This window comes from Prionailurus bengalensis, chromosome A3 (genome assembly GCF_016509475.1).
Source record: "Prionailurus bengalensis isolate Pbe53 chromosome A3, Fcat_Pben_1.1_paternal_pri, whole genome shotgun sequence".
Lineage (NCBI taxonomy): Eukaryota > Metazoa > Chordata > Mammalia > Carnivora > Felidae > Prionailurus > Prionailurus bengalensis.
Genome location: NC_057354.1, coordinates 120,618,647 through 120,637,068, shown reverse-complemented (window position 1 = coordinate 120,637,068; position 18,422 = coordinate 120,618,647). Strand labels below are relative to the sequence as shown.

The 18,422-nt window shown below is 53.6% G+C and overlaps 1 protein-coding gene across 3 annotated transcripts in view; it reads right to left on the bottom strand.

The window, feature by feature from the left end:
* Positions 1 to 200: 200 nt before the first annotated feature.
* DNMT3A (DNA methyltransferase 3 alpha) overlaps positions 201 to 18,422 on the bottom strand; it is a 106,198-nt gene continuing 87,976 nt past the window's right edge. For all 3 annotated transcript variants that reach the window (XM_043604385.1, XM_043604384.1, XM_043604386.1), the window contains exons 10-23: positions 18,052 to 18,208; positions 17,572 to 17,721; positions 17,420 to 17,464; positions 16,595 to 16,674; positions 15,968 to 16,080; positions 15,651 to 15,834; positions 15,350 to 15,434; positions 12,968 to 13,113; positions 12,110 to 12,200; positions 11,772 to 11,920; positions 10,663 to 10,748; positions 8,788 to 8,857; positions 7,833 to 7,951; positions 201 to 6,781 (exon numbers count right to left, since the gene is read on the bottom strand). In XM_043604385.1, the coding sequence (XP_043460320.1) occupies positions 6,640 to 6,781; positions 7,833 to 7,951; positions 8,788 to 8,857; positions 10,663 to 10,748; positions 11,772 to 11,920; positions 12,110 to 12,200; positions 12,968 to 13,113; positions 15,350 to 15,434; positions 15,651 to 15,834; positions 15,968 to 16,080; positions 16,595 to 16,674; positions 17,420 to 17,464; positions 17,572 to 17,721; positions 18,052 to 18,208 (1,617 nt within the window). In that variant the 3' untranslated portion in view covers positions 201 to 6,639. The remainder of the gene's footprint in view (positions 6,782 to 7,832; positions 7,952 to 8,787; positions 8,858 to 10,662; positions 10,749 to 11,771; positions 11,921 to 12,109; positions 12,201 to 12,967; positions 13,114 to 15,349; positions 15,435 to 15,650; positions 15,835 to 15,967; positions 16,081 to 16,594; positions 16,675 to 17,419; positions 17,465 to 17,571; positions 17,722 to 18,051; positions 18,209 to 18,422) is intronic.

Below are 18,422 nucleotides of genomic sequence, written 5' to 3'. Positions count from 1 at the left end.
TTGACCAAACCGTCCTTTTTTTCACCCAGTTTACAGCCCCTACTTAATGCTCACACAGGTGATATTTTAAAGGGAGAAACTGCATTGTCTGGACCCAAAGCTAGTCCCTCCCCACTTGGGTACTTGACCCCTCTGGGAAGGCTGTGAACAGTCATGTCAGGGGGAAGGAGACGCAAGACAAAAGGACATTATTACGGTGCTTTTTCCGTTTTTCTTTTTGCACAAAAACAGTCCATTTATTCAAGTGTTCTCCAGCACAAGTACATTAGAAAGGAGCTTTATTATAGTCTTCTGGGCACAAAAAAAATGTGATGAAGGCGGAACTGACAGACTTTCTACATCTGCTGTACGCATTGACCTCTTTAATTATTTCATAAACAGCTATGTCACGAGCATCACTTACACAGAGATACAACGGAACACCAGGGGGACGGGGATGGGGACCCGCTCGGGGGCCCCTCTCCCGCGCCCCTCCTCGGATGTTCCAGAACCAGACTGTGAAATGTACATTATTATTGTCAATAAATAGAGAAGCAACCCTAAAAAAAAAAAAAATACAGTGGTGAAAGGGTGCTGGAACCAGGAAAACAAACAAACAACAAAACCAAAGGAAAAAAAAAAAAGAAAAAAAAGGAGAAAAGAGGAAGTGAAGAGAAAAGGCAGGGGAGGGGGGGGCTGGGGAGGAAGTCCTGCATTTAGCTGCGTGGAATGTGGAATAAAAGTGCTCTGCCGCCGGGGTCAAAGCGAAATCGTCTGTAACAGTAAAAGGTATCACCCAATCAGCTACGGAGTTTATTCTTCAGTATGAATACATGATTTCCCACAAATAAGTAAGCACCCGCTACTTCAATGCCTCAGCTAAAACACATGAAACCGCCCATTTAGTTTTCAAGTACAAAGTTAAAATGCCTTTTTAATAATAATATATCAGAGTAAAATAATAGTCTCTTTTAAACTCCACTACAAGAAAACAAAACAAACAGTCATTGTCCAGACAGCAGACTTAATTTAACAATATATATTTTTAATAAAATGTTTTAGCACCTTGTTGAGTCACCTCCTCCCTCTGCGTATTCTAAGAAATTTCGGCATTTTGGTTGGTTGGTGAATTCTAGAGCTGTGCAGCCGAATCGGTCTGGGAAGTGAAATGGGACTACGGGGCGAGGCTTTCGATCCCTGCTCAGCTCCTCAGGCGCCGGGCTGGAGGCCGGCCAGACTGGGGTCGGGGAAAGCCGCTCTCCCACGGCCCTCGGGCAGAGCAGAACGGGGGAGTTTTCCAGTTACCAGAGTTCCAGGAGTCCGTGGGCCTCCGTTCGGGCAGAGTCACGACGAGCAAAGGGCCCTTCCGTCCTTGTCCTCACTCCTGGTTTCTCCCACCCCCAAAACTCGACTGCCCAGGGTCGGTGGTGAGCCAGAGGTCACCAAGCAAAGGCCCGTCTCAGCCAGGTCTCTGAGGACACCCAGGGACAAGAGGGGCTGCCCTTGCCTCCCAAAGACCCCCAGGCTTCCTTTATCAAAACGTAAAGATTCGAGAGCTTCTGTGAGAACCGTGCAGTCTATCTTTTCCATTAATCTCTCCTCTTTCCTCCCAGGTCCTGCACACATTTGGAGTTAACCCCTGCCTCAGCATGGAAAGGCCGGCAGGGCCATGCTAGCTCCAGGCCAGTCCTCGGCAACCCCGCCCCCCTCCCCTCGCCCCCACCCCCAAGCCTGTGCTGGAGGAAAGCCTTTCCTGCCAAGGACAACTCCAGTGTCACCTCTAATCGCAAGCACTGGGAGCGAGCGGAGAGACAAATTCAGATTCCTCACCTCCTGGGATCAACATGGGGCCTGGCTAGAAATGCTGTTCTCGCCAGAATCCTGGGTCTGCTGTTTCTCTGACCAAAGGAAACTGCCAGCTCTCTCAGATCACAGTGCCAGGCAGGTCCCACAGCCCTAACCCCACAGAGGGGGATCCTGCAAGTTTCCTAAAAATGACTCCTCTGAAAGACCCCAGTGCCACAGCAACTCTGGCCAAGCAGAACAGCGTCAGGAATTCGAAACCTCCTCCAAGATCTGCTTTACCTACGCTTAGATCACCAAACACGGGAAGACTACTGACTGCGGTTTTCCTGGAGAACATTTCCCAGACAGCTCCACCGACACCTTCCTTCCCTTGCTCCTGCTACAGACCTTCCTGAGCCGGACGTGGCGGGTATTCCCATGTAGGCTCTCCCAGAGCTGCCAGCAAAGAGGGACGGAGGGGGAGCCGGGCCTCATTAGCCCAGTTCAAGGTCCAGCAGCCTTCCCTGCTGTCCCAATCCGCACCCTAGCGACTCACCAAGACTCCCAGGGGCATCTCCACCAGCCAACCACTCCCAGGCCTGTCTCAAAAGCTAAGAGGTCCTGGATGCTCTTTGGGGAAGTTTGCTTTCTAGAAGAATGTTCAGTAGCAGGAAAGTTCTGGGGTCTAGAGAGAAAAACAGATAGTAATGCACTCATGTCGTCATGTACTGACCGCGAGACCCCTCTCCCCCCTGGTCCTCACCTGCTGCTTCCTCAGCCTACTGTTCTCTAGTCAGCCCACAGGGAAGGGGCTTAGCACCAGCCAGCTTGAGGCCCACAGGGCTCAGCAGCCGCCTGCTGGGAGACTCACCTCCTCCTGAGACAGGCGACCAAGGGCTCTGTGACCCTGGCACAGGCCCCCGACTACCTCCCCCGGACAAAAGCCACCAATCTCTTTGGCACCACCTTCTACTTGGCACCTGCAACAAACGGGGAGGCATCCTCCTCAGTCCCTAGAAGCCCTGGTTTCCAGGGGTACATTTCGTTACAAAGAAGATCCCACTGGGGACATATTCCAGAATTTTCCCTAGGCCCTCCTGGTTTCTCCGCTCCGTGCCTCTACCCTCGGCTTCGCCCACAGCCAGCGTAACGACCCCCACCTTAATCCTCGCACGACCCCGCCTCAGCCAAAGCACAGCCCTCCTTTAGAAAGCGACCAGATACGTGTCCCCAGAAGCGCCCCTGCTGGGGCTGGAAGTAGACTGAGAGCATCTGGCATGGCCAAGTTGGCACATCCCCAAGGTCCCCTACACCCTCTCAAATTCTACTGTGGGACCAAGCCCACGGCTTGGGCTGGAAGAAAAGCTGGTGATTGTGAACTGTCATCTGGCCCGTTCCGGGGCCTAGTCAGGTTGCTAGACCAGGAGGAACAAGTGCTCTTAGGTTATCACCCACAAAAGCCAGGCCTCCTCCGAGCAAGCTGGCTGGCCCACACTAAGCCCTCAGGCTTTGCCACATCCATGGCTGCCAAGTTTCTATCCCCACACCGACCCCCTGGGTGGAGCTTGGGCCATCGGGAAAGGCAAACCCCTTCGCGTAAGCAGTGGACGAAAAGCCTAGGAGGGCCGAGAGAGCCGGTAAGTCTGTTTGCAGAAGAAAGGCCCGGAAGAGACGGTCCTGACGCTGGGGACTGCGAAGACCTTAGTGTTGGCCAGTGGGGGAGGGAGCACCTTGGACTGCCTGAGGCAGCCCTCCTCCCCACAGCCCTCCTGGAGTGGTGCTGGTGAACTCCAGGCCAGGAGGATGGAGCCCGGCTGGAGGAAGGGACGGGCAAGCACCACGATTTAGTACAGGGATTCCAACGAGGGAGGGGCGGACGGATCCCCCCTCCTAGCTGCTCCAGCCCCAGGGGGGCCCACCATCGCCACCTGCCACCGTGTCACAGAGCCGGCAGGAAGCAACTGGCTGTGATTTTAAAAACCAATCTGACAAGGAAATAGTAGCTTGAGGCCCAGGACCAAGCACCTCTAAAAGGAACAGGAGACCATGGCCACCAGCTGTGCGCGGACTCCTGAGCAACGAGCAAGGGATTCAAAGCCTTGGTTTAGTTTTGTCACCAATTATTAATTTGCTTTATTCAAATGATGAGTTTCACTGTCCCATTTTTTTTTTTTTTTTTTTTCCAATGGAAGCCCCCTTGGCCGAGACAGACCTGGATGTCAATTTTATTTTGGTTGGGGGAGAATAGGTAGGGGGAGTCGAGGGCTGACTTTACTGGTGCCTAGAGTTGCAGGTCAGTATCACAGGTTGCTAACAGAAGAATCTTTTGACATCACCAGGGGCAAAAGAGATAGAACGCTACCTGCTAGAGGAGAGCACCTGCGAAAATAAAACCTCCTCCTTTTCCTGCCTTCAGCACCTAGCAACTTCTGGGATTGACAGTCTACCTGCAATCAGGGCAACAGAGGTAAAGAGCTGCAGGGCCGACGCCACGAAGTCCTGAATCCTGGGGAGAAGGGCGCTGGGAGCCCCCTGGCTGTGTGTGTGTGTGTGTGTGTGTGTGCACGCATGCGCGCGTGCACGCGTCCATTCTGCATCGGTAGAATTCTGTTCCTGTGTATGCGTGTGGGATTGATTGATTGGCGTGGGGCTTGTCTGCAGTGGGACCCGAGGCTCAGCATCCTGAGCCCCCCTGCCCCGCTCCCCACTACATAATATTTCTTATACGTGACCCTATCTATGTATTTATATAGCGCCTATCACCGTAGGCCCTATCTTTCTAGGGATGCGAACTCGGGACCATGTGCTTGACAGCACACCTCCCAGCCCTGCCAGTCCCAGGAGGTGCCATCCCCCCTCCCATTATAAAATATATATCTCTATATGCCACATATCTACACCCCATCTATCCAGGCAAGCATCTGCCCATTGGGCCCTCACCCTGGAGCCACCAATGCTGTCCCTGCCTACCGCCAACGCCAGGCTGCCCGCCTCGGTAGGAGGTGTCAGTGCACTCGGGGGCTCCAGGTGCTGCTGGCTCCAACGAAGAGCACAGCTATCATCAGACCAAGTACTAGAAAAGAAATACACACCACTCCAATCATACACACGAGGAGAGAGATGGCCCGGTCCTCCCTCCAGCCCTGACACCCGGGACTCGAGAGGAGGGGAGTAGAAGAGAAGAGGGACGCGCCCGGAAGGCCGGCCTCGGGGACTCCTCTGGCCGCCTGGCTGTCGCTGCGCCCGGTGGCCCACCTGGCCCGAGGGGTGGGGAGCCAGGGCACCAGGGCCACCACTAACTCAGAAGCACCCTGCTCCCCGCACCTTGGTTTGAAACCGAAAGGGAGGGGGGTTGGGTTTTTGTTTTCTCAAAGAAAATCTGAAAACAAACATAATTATAACCAGAACCATAATAATAATTATAACAAAAGGTGTCATCAGCCTCCCAGTATAAAACTGCAGCCTTTGGAGATGACCAAAAACATCACATTCCAGGGGCCAGAAGCCGCCTTGTGCACAGAGGGTGGATGGTGAGGGCCTCATAAAAGAACACACAAAAGGCGACTTAGACAGGAAAGCACCAGTACGTTTTGTATGTTTTTTTATTTGCTCCAGGTGGGGTTTTAACTGTCACTTTCCCACACTCTGGATTATTTCTGATCCCACCACAAGGAGCCCTCGAATCGGCTAATGTGAGAAATTGGGAATGAAGACCCCTTATCCTGCCATCTTGCCGAGGGAGTCTCCTTTTTGAAAAAAAATCAAAAGGTTATTGCGTGAGCCTGGATGAATCCCACTCTTAGCTTTCCACGGTCCGACCACCTCCTCTCACCCCCTTTTTGGCAGGGAGGAGCGGGAGAACGCGGTTCCCAAATTCTCCTCCTTCACCTTGTGAAAATACCAAGGGGAAAGCCCGCCATGGTTAACGATTCACCTTCAAGCTGCCTCCCTCCTCCATCCTCGGTTAAAACCCTTTGCACATAAGGCAATGTGGAAGCTGATGTTTTTACTCATCTCGCTGTTTTAAAGCACCATTATGAAGTCAGGTTGTACAGTAGTTAACAGTACCTTTTATATATATATCTCATATCTATCATATATATATAAACTGTAAACAAGAGGTAACAGCGGCTTCTAGAAACTGATTTTCTTCAAGGTTTCCTGTGTGGTAGGCACCTGAAATACTGTATAAAAGGGTCTTGTGTGTTCTGTCTCCCTGCTGCTAGTTGGGTTCTGTTTTGCATGACCAGGAATGGTGCTGGCAAGACAGCTCAGTGGCTGGGAGGGAATTCTGCCGCTGAGTGTCACTGTTTTCTGTCCCCTGCTTGTGCTCCTATCTGATCAGGCTAGAGACAACAACAAAAAAAGATATATAGTAAAAAAAAAAAAAAAAAAAAAAAAAAAAAAATCCAATATATAGATTTCTATAGAATTTCCTTTCTTCCTTCTCTCCCATCCTTCCTCTGCAAGGTATCGTTACTATGTCTTGTTACTGATTTTTGCTGCAATAAACCTTCTTGTTTCAGTCACAGCAAGAAACAAAAACCCAAACAAACAGAAAACCCCTCTGAAAAGAGTAGAAAACAAAAGGTTTGACCAAAAAAAAAAAAGGGGGGGGGGAGGGGAGCTTGGTTTTGTTTTTAAATAGGACTGAAGATTAACATTGAAAAAATCAGGAGATGATGTCCAACCCTTTTTGCAAAAGGCAAAGCCCTCCGGTATTTCCGCCTCTGTGGTTTTTGTTTTAAATTCCTTTTTCTCTTCTGGGTGCTGATACTTCTCTCCATCCTCATGTTGTTGGTGTTTTGTTGTGTTTTGTGTTTTTTGTTTGTTTGTTTGACTTTGTGTCACTACCTCGGTTTGCCCTCATGTCCCTTACACACAAGCAAAATATTCCTTCAGCGGAGCGAAGAGGTGGCGGATGACGGGCACACTCCATGACCGGCCCAGCAGTCTCTGCCTCGCCAAGCGGCTCATGTTGGAGACGTCGGTATAGTGGACAGGGAAGCCAAACACCCTAGAGACACAAGGCAGAAAGGGCAGGGGTCAATGTGGGCGTGGGCGAGTCTGCCGAATCTTCTGCCCTTCTTCACCAAGCACGACTCAGGCACCCAGCCACTTTCTGTGGACCTGAAGGAAAGTAAGATAATCGCTGTCCGAGAGGCGCCTCCCAGTACAAACAAAGTTAGCATTTGTGAAAAACACCTCCGCCTGAGAAGATGGAGACACAGGCACGGCGGATATGGAAGTCTATATACTTAAATGCACATCCCTAGGGCACGCCTGGGTGGCTCAGTCAGTTAAGCATCCGATTTCGGCTCAGGTCACGATCTCACAGCCTGTGAGCTCGAGCCCCGCGTCGGGCTCTGTGCTGACAGCTCAGAGCCTGGATCCTGCTTCGGATTCTGTGTCTCCCTCTATCTCTGCCCTTCCCCCATGCACGTGTGCTCTCTCTCTCTCTCTCTCTCAAAAATAATAAAAAATAAACATTTAGATAGATAAATACCCCCCCCCCCCCCACCTCTGGTATCTTCTCCACAAGAGCAGACTCAACAAAGGAGTTGGACTCTTGCCTGAGTTCAGAAGCTTCAAGTGTCTGTTTGTTCTGTTCATTTGCGTAAATGGTCTCTTTGGCTAAGCTGCAGTTACACTGACGCTGAAGAGGTAATCTAGCCCCAGAGTCTGGTTTGCACCAAATCAGAGTGCTGAGGCCGCGAGGCCTACCTTGGCCCCGCGCTGCCCCGGTGTGCAAAGTACCTACAACGAGCAGCACAAGTGGAGGAAGATCCTGTGGTTTAGCAGCTTGAGCAAGGACCTCTGGGAGCGAGCCAAGGCACCACGAACCGATTCCTAGACCCCTCTTACCCTGTGTGACCGACCTCACGATGCACAGGAGTCCTCCCCAGGAACCTGCCCTGTCAGGAAACACTTGGGAGGACCCACCGCTCACAGGGTACCTGTGGAAGGTACGAGCCTGGCCGGAGGAGGCAGCGATCCCTCCTCCCTCACAGACAGCCACCGCTTCACCCCACACCCCCCACGACACCAGCACCCGGCCTCGGTACTACCTTTCCATTTCAGTGCACCATAAGATGTCCTCTTTCTCGTTCATGAAGACGGGGAAATGCTGGTCTTTGCCCTGCTTTATGGAGTTCGACCTAGTAGTAATGGTCCTCACTTTGCTGAACTAGAAACAAGGAGAGGAAAAGAATGACCACTCATCCGCCGGCTGTGCGTCTAACACATGTGCCAGGCCCTTGCCGGGACAGGCAAGTCCGACACTGACAAGTCAGGCCCGGTCCGTTCCGGTGGCCGGGGTGAGGCTCCGGCGTGAGCCTCTGCAGATCCCACCGCCCCGCTCTTCGTCCCACTTTGAGGTCACCCGGCCATCCTTAGTCCAGTCCCGCTGGCCAAGGACTTGAGAAGTAGCAGCTCGAGCCCAGGACTGAACTTCCTAAGTCTTCTGAGAACTGGTTCTTGCACACGTGAAGTAACTTGCAGGCAAAAGGAAGCCAAACGACTCGGGAGCTCGGACACCTCTGGGGTCCCTGCAGAGTGTTGGCGAATGTCGGTGCCTGCTCTCGTGGGCCCTGACGCCTAGTACACTCACTCCAGGAGATTTCTCCAGAGAGAGATGCGGCTTCCACATCACAGGAGAGATGTGCGGTCCCGAAGGCTCGTGCAACAGGCCCTGGCCAAAAAGCTTAAAAGCCCGAGCGGATCCAGGGACTGTGGCAAAGACGTCTTATCGAGTGTCTGCTTCCCACAGGACCAGCAGGCGATGCTCAACGGATGCGCCGGAGACTAGGAAGGACTTCTGATCTCTCTCCTTGCCCTCCAAGCTGTCCCCCGGGCCCGCCCCTCTGGCCGACTGGCTGCATGACCCCGTGTCACCTCCCAAAGTGCATTCTCCACACTAGCTGTGGACACGGCCCCAGAGGCCACTCCGGCTCACCCCGCCCTCTCTGCCCTTCTCCCTGCCCCCCCCCCCCCAGCAGACGGCTTTGGTGCCAGGGGGCTAACCTTGGCTATTCTGCCGTGCTCCAGACACTCCTGCAGCTCCAGCTTATCATTCACAGTGGATGCCAACGGCCTAGGAGGCAGAAAGAGAAGGTAACGCCAGAGACCAGGAGAGCATCGGGGACGCGCCTGGCAGCCATGATTCACACGGAGAAGGAAAAGAGGGCTGATGTCACCCACACGTTGTGACCCCCTTCAAACGCCCCCCAAACACAGGCACACACACTGCAGCCATCCAAGGACAGTGCAGCAAGTATTAATCCTTAAAGGGAAGTTCCACAGTGGTCTCAATCCACGAATAAGCAGGTAACACCTGCCCCGAAGAAGGAAAACCCAATCGCTCTTGTTAGTTATCTTTAAATATACTGAGCTTTCAAAGTATCTGTCAGGCTTTGGGGGTGACCAAAGGTTCTGTATCTTGACTATGGTGACGCTTTCCATGGGTGTGTATGCTGGATGAAATTCATCGAAGTGTGCACCTTAAATGTATAGTTAAAATGGCCTACGTTCTTGCACGGTCCCCAGAAGACTAAAATTCCGTGACATTCAATGTGTCACTTCTCACAGGGCAGAGCAGATCACTGAACATCACCTTCGGCGCTGACCTTTTCTGACCTTTCAGAATACTTAGTGAAGGTTTCCCATGGCAGTCCACCACCTCAGCGTGGGACCCACAGGGACCCGCGGCCTGAGTGGGCGCCTCCAGCCTCTGCCCTGTTCACGCACACACTCACTCTACTTGGTCCCTTGTGGTACCTCTGGTCCTCCTCGAAGGTCAGAGTTCTAGAATTTTAGAGTCGGAAGAAGCAAGTGAGAATAATCCCACAGGACCAAGATCCGTGAGGAGACACTGAGTTCGTGGCTCCATGAAACACCAGATTGCGTAATCCAGTCTGCCCTTCCAGTACACATACGTCTTGGGAGCTTAGGAGGGCACTGAAACAGTTTTCAGGCCAGCTATCCTCCTGACCCATCTCCTTCCCATCAATAGGCCCTCACAAAAGACAGCAAGCAGTTTTGCTACATGGGTAGGAGGCTAGGGATGTTCCTACAACTTCACGCTAATGGCTGAGAGGAAGAGGAGAAGACTGAGGCCAGGTTAGACGATGTTTCTGATTTAGAGATATAGCAAGGTATATAATCCACTCTTAGAACATTCTGGAAAAGAAAAAAAGAACATCCTGGAAAATATTTCCCTACATAACAGATATCTAGGTTGGGTGGATCTCACTCTGCTCTTAAACAGACTCTCAACCAGAATTCCTTTCCCCTCAGAGGCCTTTTTAGAATGCATTTATTCCACTGAAGAAACGAAGTTGCCTGCGTGAACATCTGGACATTAAAATCTCTACCTGTGTAACCTAAACAAAGAACATCCTTCCAACAAAGGACCTGAAGCCAACAAAGTGTGGGGATGACAAGCGAAGCCGGACCCTCTAAGCTGCCCAGTGTTGCTTCGAGGGTCCCTCTCCCGGAGCAGATGTGGCCCAGGTGTGGGCACCACTCCTTCCCATCCCACATCCACCCTCCGTGGCTTCACCTAGAAGACTAAGGACAAGCGCAGTCTGGACCCATCGCCGACGTGGGAGCGCAAACTATGTCACTCAGCAGCATGGGGATTCTCCTCTTGTGTAAAGGGTGCCCTTTCAAAGGTCCTATTTCGGCCATTAGTTTCTGATTTCTCAGGCAAGTATTTTCTATGCCCTGACTCGCCTTCTCCCTCAAGGAGAAGGAAACAGAGAAAAACACGGCAGAGCGGCAAGCCGGTCAGCAGGGGTGGCTGCCCAAGAGGGCCCCTCGGTGACCTCCTCCTCCTTGGCCTGAGCTGCCTGTAGACACCGACCCGCAGCCACCCCAGACCCGGGCTCTCTCACCAACCTGTTCATACCAGGAAGGTTCCCCCAGAAGTAGCGGGCCCTGTGTGCAGCTGACACTTCTTTGGCATCAATCATCACAGGGTTGGACTACAAAACAGGAGAAAGATTAAAGATGAGCAACAGAGGAAAATCAGAGTGCGCCAGGAAATTTTGCTAGTTTTAGAGGCTTACAGCCTCAAAGCCGCTTACTCCTCTCTCAGGAAGCCACACAGTGGAACAGCCTGAAGCCTCTAGGAAAAGCCAGAATGGAACCCAGCCACATTCCACATGCTCTCATTAGAACATTCTAGACCACTGCAGTCCAACTGAACACCCTGTGATGACGGAAATGTTTTCTGTCTGCCCTGTTCAATGGAGTAGCTGCAGGTGGCTAACGAGTACTTGAAATGAGGTTAGAGCGACTGAGGGATTTTAATGTCAATTTAAATACCACGCATGGCTGATGGCTACCCTATTGGACTACATACCTCTAGCTCACCCAGAGGCTCTGAGTAAGAAAGTTCCAATGAGTGTGGATGTGTTCACTGTGTGTCCAGATTATGAGCCAAACAGACGCTTGCGCTTAACGTAAGAACACCGAGCGGGAGCATGGGCTCGAGCTCCCAGACTGCCCACCCCAAGAATGCCTCTGGCCACAGAGATCCTGAGTGCACGGCTCCAGCCGGCTCAGAGCTGAGCTGGGACCCACGGTAAGCCATGTTTTTTCCTTCTCAGATGCCCCAGAGCATCTGTCGTGGTGCCAGGGAGTGAGGGCAAGCCATTCTGGTTGGGGAAAATTGATCTGGCCATCTCAAAGGTTCCCCCAGTGAAGCACCACACAGAACCCCAACTCTAGGAGTCTGGCACCCCACCTGACTTAGGAACAGTCCTTCAAGCCCTGAGGCCCACACCCACACACTACCTCTTAGAGTGAGACCACAGGTTCTTTCCAGGGTCGGCTTCTAGCAATGTTTCCTCCCTAAATGGGAAGCCCTGAGCTTCCCAAACAGGCCCCTTGCAAAGCAGAAGTCACCAGTCCCCAGCTCCACAATGCAGATGAGACAGGGATAAAGCAGCAGTCCAAGGTAGAAGCCATTAGTGAGCTGGCCAAACCAAGGTTGCTGGCTATACCTCGAGAAATCGCGAGATGTCCCTCTTGTCACTAACGCCCATGGCCACCACATTCTCAAAGAGCCAGAAGAAGGGGCGATCATCTCCCTCCTTGGGCCGCGCATCATGCAGGAGGCGGTAGAACTCAAAGAAGAGCCGGCCAGTGCCCTCTGAGAGGTCGGAAGAGAAAGCCATCAGCTGGGGCTGTCTGCATGAGACAGTGGTGTGGCTCGGGCACAGGGAGGGCAAGGGAGGACAGGGTCATTGGGAGTAGCTGTCCCAGGGCAGAAATATCCAAGTAGGAAACCTACGTGCGGAAGCACCAGCTCAGAAGGTGGAGGGGTGAGCACGGCACCTACCGTAGAGTCCTTTACGGGCAGGGTTGACGATGGAGAGATCATTGCAAGGACTGCCCCCAATCACCAGATCGAACGGGCCCCATTCCTGGATCTGGGAGGATAAAGGTAATGTGATGGCCTGATGTCCGGGGACAGAGGCAGAAAGGAAGAAATTATCTGTGAATTTGGCAAAAAAGTACTTTGGCATGGGAGAGAGGAGACCCAGCTGCTTGGTATGCTCACTACATACGTTCGTATCTAATACCACATATATGCCCCCCTCCCCCAAACACACACACACCGCCCCATGGGCACTGAGGCTCTCTGAGCCCAGTTTCCTAAACAAAGGGATTCAACCGGATAATCTCTGAGGCCAGCAGGGAAACAGCGTGCTCCTGACAGGAAAAGCAGCCACTTAGAGGGAAGGCAGTCCGGGCTGAGCAGCTGCATCTGAGGGTACTTTGTGCTCTGCACATTTTGGACAGGGTATCTGGGCCATCTGAACACCCTCCAAATGCCCTTGGGGATCCCCGAGGGCCTGCACTTTCAGGGGTAGAGCTAGATAACTGGAAAGACAAAGGGTCACTTGGGCAAGACGCTGCCAGAGCCCCCCAGAAATGGAGGCTGGTAAAGCTGTTGCCAAAAGTATTAGAAAAACGGGAACCAAGGTGCTCTAGTAAAAAGGCCCTGAAGCTAGCTGGGGGCTGCCCAACTTCCTCTGCAGACAGGGGGAAAACGGAAGAGGAGAAGAGGCTGGGGAAAAGGACAAAGGAAAAGAGCAAATGAACAGAATGCAAGGGGGTGCTACCGCCCCCCCCCCCAGGAGCAAAGCGCAAGGGACGCAGAGAAGGCGGGACGGGTCCCACTGCGCTGACATACATGCTTCTGTGTGACGCTGCGGACGTCCCCGACGTACATGATCTTCCCCTGGTGCCGCACCATGCCCACTGTGATGGAGTCCTCACACACCTCGGAAGCGATGTAGCGGTCCACCTGAATGCCCAAGTCCTTCAGCACCAGAAGCCCTGTGCCAGCCAGCAAAAGGCACGGTCACTGGGTCTCCTTCCCAGCACCCTGGTCTTCGCAGGGGGCTCTCTGGCTGGCTAGACACATGGGGCAGCAACAGGCCTGAACCCTACCCTGCCCGGTAAGCTGCAGGATCCTTCTGGACCTCTGTCATGCCTACTTTGGCATGAGCAAAAAGGCAGTCAAGAGCAGACAACAGATGGTTTTCAGGACCAGAGAGAATAGCAGGTGACTTTTGGGGAGGCCTCTTCTTTGCTGTTTCTACATCCTGCATATACTAGCCTTCCTCACCCCTCACCCATGACCTCCTGCTGCAACTCTACCCAGCCTCCAAGACTCAACATAAATGCCACCTGCTCTACAAGGTTTCGCCAACACCCCCCCCCCCGCCACCCCGCAGCCCCCTGGAAGCACCTCCCTGCCCCTGGAAGCCCCTAGCACTCTGCGTCTCTCCCCAACTCATTACAACGGTGTGTATTTCTAATTCAGCAGTTAGGTTGCAAATGGTCTTCAGGACAGAGAAGGAGTCTCATTTGTGTTTCCTCCTGAGCGAGCTACACTCACTTTCTTACCACGATCCCTCCACAAATGCCTGCTAATTGAGGGCAAGGAAACAATTAGAACAGACCCTGAGAGCTTCCGGAGAAACAGCATCATCTCCACTGCTCAACAGGCCTCCCCACCAAGGAGCATTTACAGCCTGTTGGGGTGTGACGTGGTTCCAGAAGGCCTCAAGGTTCTGGCCTGGGAAACCAAGGCTGTAAATTAACTTCTCCACGTTTACATAATATCAACGTGGAGCTGAGAACAGCACATAAGCATCTGGCCCGGGATGCTACCCCACCCTGGCCCTCTGACAGCCCTTCTCCCTCTGGTCACAAGTTCTGAAGAGGGTTGTTCCTTTCTTAAGAACTGAGAAGCCGGGGCGCCTGGGTGGCTTCGTCAGTTGGGTGTCCGATTTCGGCTCAGGTCACGATCTCACAGTTTGTGGGTTTGAGCCCCGCGTCGGGCTCTGGGCTGACAGCTCAGAGCCTGGAACCTGTTTCAGATTCATGGTCTTCCTCTCTCTCTACCCCTCTCCCACTAGCACTCTGTCTCTCTCTCTCTCTCTCTCAAAAATAAACAAACATTTAAAAAAAAAACAAAACTGAAAAGCCCTCAGGGCACCTGGGTGGTTGAGGTCATGATCTCCTGGTTCCTGGGTTGTAGCCCTGCACTAGCATGGTGGAGCTTGCTTGGGATTCTCTCCCTCTCTGTCTGTCCCTCCCCCTCACATGTGCTCTCCTTTTCTCAAAAGAAATAAACGTTAAAAAAATTAAACCTTTAAAAAAAAACAAAAACAAAAACAAAAACGGGAGAAGCCCTCGGCCTAGGGGCTTGCTTGGCAGATGGACAGAGGTCAGCAGCACCTCTCAGGAGGGCACTCTGGCAAGGTCAAGAACCGCATGAAAAAAACTTCCCATACGGTGACCCGGCATTCCCTACAAGAGAACAGTCTATGTGTGTATGTGTGTATAAAGATATTGTCAGGGACTACTCGTAACAGAGAAAAAACAGTAAACAACCCAACAGAGACCAGTTAAATACATGATGGTACTTTTACCCAATGGAATCCTATGAAGCATTTTCCAGTAAGGGAGGTCCATGTTAACATGAAAAAGCACTCATAGTATCAAATGAAAAGGCAAGTTACAACACAGTGTGCATTTTACTATCCTTTCGTTTTATTTATCTATCTATGCATGATTATATAAACACACATTCATATACCCGCAGAAAAAAAAATATAAAAGGACAGACACCAAAACACTAATTATGGAATTATGGGTGATTTAAATATTCTTTAGACTCCCTTGTTGATAGTTTTTTTTTTTGTTTTTTGGTTTTTTTTTTTGACTGTAAGTTACAGTCATCACACAACAGAACTGCCTGTGTTTTTGTTTTGGTCGCCGAGTCTGTCCTTTGAGGCTTTGTGAAAATCTTCAATGATCTCTGGCTAACGACCACCCTGTCCTCTGCTGCAGTGCCTCCCCCATTGAGAAACATGCTGGTTTACCACTGATTTTGCTTCTCATTGAGCACAGAAGTTTCCTCCCTGAGGTAATATTTTAACAGCTGTCACGTTAACTATCACTCTGTTTTGCCGGAGTTACACACACATGGTCCCTCAGGCACAGCCTCCTCGTCCCGGGACCAGGACGGTGGCACATCTTGGGGTCCGTGCCACACACTCACCTGTAGCAATTCCGTCGAATAGAGACAGCACCCGGATGGGCTTCCTCTTCTCGGCTGGGACAGGTGGGTAAACCTTCGGAGGGTCCTAGGCATGAGCACAACAGGCCAGGTGAATGGCCAGGATTCTGCAGGCCTGCACCCGGGCCTGGCCTCCCCCCAGCCAACTAGGGCTGCCCTGGCTTTCCAAACCCGCACCCCTGCCCAGGCCCCTCGACCACCCAAGCACTCTGGCTCTGGCCGAGCCTGCCCTCTGGTCCGGCAGGGAGGGGGTGGAAAGAGGCGCCCCAGGCCCGGCACTCACAAACTCCTGGTCGTGGTTATTGGCAAAGAACATCTGCAGCCGCGAGGGCCAGTCGTCCCGCCGCCGCAGCAGCCCGTAGGTGCCCTTGTGCCCGCACATGTAGCAGTTCCAGGGGTCCTCCTTGATGGCCGCCTGGGCGGCCCCCGGCCCCACCAACAGATCCACACACTCCACACAAAAGCACCTGGAAGGAAGCCCAGTGGAGCAGGGCTGGAGCGCGGCCGGGGCTGGGGCCGGGGCCGAGGCCCGGCAGGGGGGGCCGCTTGGCCCCGGACGGAGCTCGGCTGGGGGGCTGCGGGCCAGGCAGGGACCCTCACCTGCAACAGTTGTTGTTCCCACACATGAGCACCTCGCGTCCCCCACAACAGATGGTGCAGTAGGACTGATAGCCGTCGTCATCGTACTGGTAGGCGCACTCCAGAAAGCAGTTCTAGACAGCAGAGCGGAGGGTCAGAGACCACCAGGCAGCACCCAGGACAGCCACGGCGAAGGTGGGCTTTGAACCCAGGTCTGAGCAGGGGACAGCAGGTCTCCCGACCCACGGCAGTGCGTGGAATCAAGAGGCACGAGAGCAACGCCAGGGAGGGAACCGCATCCCCTTGTCCCTTGCTGCGGTGCCGGACTTTTCTCCTGGGCCCCCAAGGACATCCATCCATCAGCCCGTTCTCCCTCACCCCACACTAGGGACTGTGACATTGTGAGCCCACATCCGGGGAGCAGAATGGGCTTTAGAGGGGGAAGAATCTTTCCGGGGAGGACAAATAAGGGCAAGTAAACGCTCTGAAGGCCCAGGGTCTGTTATCAGGACTCTGCGTCCGCAGTGAGCTGTGGGGGTCAACGTTGCTGCCACCCCAGGCGACTATAAGCCCAAAGAGTTGAGATAGCACAGAGAGCCAGGGCCCCAGAGTCACTCTCAACCACGTCTCTGCTGGGTGTGCCCCTACCTTACAGTTTTGGCACATTCCTCCAACGAAGAGAGGGTGTTCCAGGGTGACGTTGAGGCTCCCACAAGAGATGCAAATGTCTAGAAAGCAGGGACAGCAGAGAAAGCGGAGTGAACGTCACCAAAGGGCCCCTTCCCACCTTGGGCCAAAGCCCACTCCAGAAAAGCTACAAAAAAAGGGCGTTGTTAGAGCCGCAGCCCCAAAAGGAGGCAGACAGGAGTCTGGGAGAGCACCCACGGAACAGGAAGACACCAGGGCCCCAATCTTAAAGCTCATTAGCTCTCAGAGCAGCAACGCCTACTGCCCAGGAAAGGTGTAATTCAATGACAGAAACCCGCCCAGGAGAAGAAGGCCCTGACCCTGGGTGACTCTGGGGACAGTCCAGTCCCTGGGCTGTCTTTAAGTCTCGTGCTCCTGCCCCATCTTTCTCAGCCCTGAGGGCCCCACGCTGGACAGACTAGGTCAAGGGAAACAGACAGGAGATGCTCCAATGACCACGGGATGAGAGAAGGTGAGGAAAAGTAAAAGGCCCAAAGGTCACAGGTTTAAGCAAATCCAAGAGGCCACCTCGCTCTGACCCACTGGAGTGTCCCAAACCCTAAGGACCAGCCCATGTGACTGACAGGAAAGCGTGTGAAGCAGGCTGGGGGTGGGACATACAGGACAGAGGCCTTGACGGGGTACTGACATCCTGTGACATTCGAACCTTTCTAAATACCTATGCTACTCTGTGCCGGGCACCACACGAGGAGCCAAGCCCTCCTGCCCGTGCCGGGAGCCACAGACTTTGGACCTCCCAGGGAGTCAGTGCCCACGAGGACTCACCCTCGATGTTCCGGCACTTCTGCCGCACCTCGTACACCAGCCGCTCTGCGGAGGGGAGGAGAGCCCAGCATCAGAGGGGGCCGCAAGGGCCACGCCCGCACCTCTGAACACCAGCCTCGCCACACCACTCTCTCCAGAGCCAGGCCAACTACCTCTTGTGCGTTCGTCAATGATCTCCTTGACCTTGGGCTTCTCAGTTGTGCTCTTTCGGGGCTTTTTGGCTGGTGGGGGTGGTGCATAGGCAGCTGCCTCAGGCTCGACCCACATGTCTGTGTAAACTTCTTTGTAGGGGTTCTTCTCCTCTGGATAAGGAAAGCAGGTGACGAGACTGTGGTTACCACGGACAAGCAGTGCCAGCTCCCTCCCCTCCTCTGTTCTGCCTACAAAGGGGTGCAGCCTGGTCCCCAACTTGTTCTAGCTCCCAGCCCCCCAGTGCCAGCAAGCCAACAGGAGCATCTTATTCTGCGTCCCAGAGCAGCACCGCCCCTACGCTGAACCCAGGGAAAGGGACACACCCCCCGGGCCTCTCGACAGAGGCACCTGGTGCCTCTAGGCAGAGCCTTCCCAGCCCTGGCATGGAGCTACCTGGCTGGCAGGGGTCCCAGAAGGCTGGGCTGAGCACCTGCATTTACCTTCGGGTGGCTCCAGGCCCTTGGGGCCGGAGGGCTGGAACCCTCCGAGAGCCCATTCGATCATCTGTTTGTTCTGCACCTCCACGGCCTTGGCAGTGTCGCTCTCATCGCTGTCGTGGCACGCTGGGAACAGCTTCCCCGCACGGCTACTGGCCACCTGGAGGGCAACACTTGTTGGGGAGAGCGTCAGGACAGGCTGGAGGACAGCAAAGGTGGCCTGAGGCAAGAGCTGGGAGAAGGGGCAGGGCAGGACCGCAGGAGAACACTGGAGGAGGGGAGCGCAGAGAGGATTCCCAAGGGCCTTACAGGTGGACCCCCTGCCTGGGCCTAACGTCTGCCCTCCAGCTTCTAGACCAGCTAGGGGTCCCTGC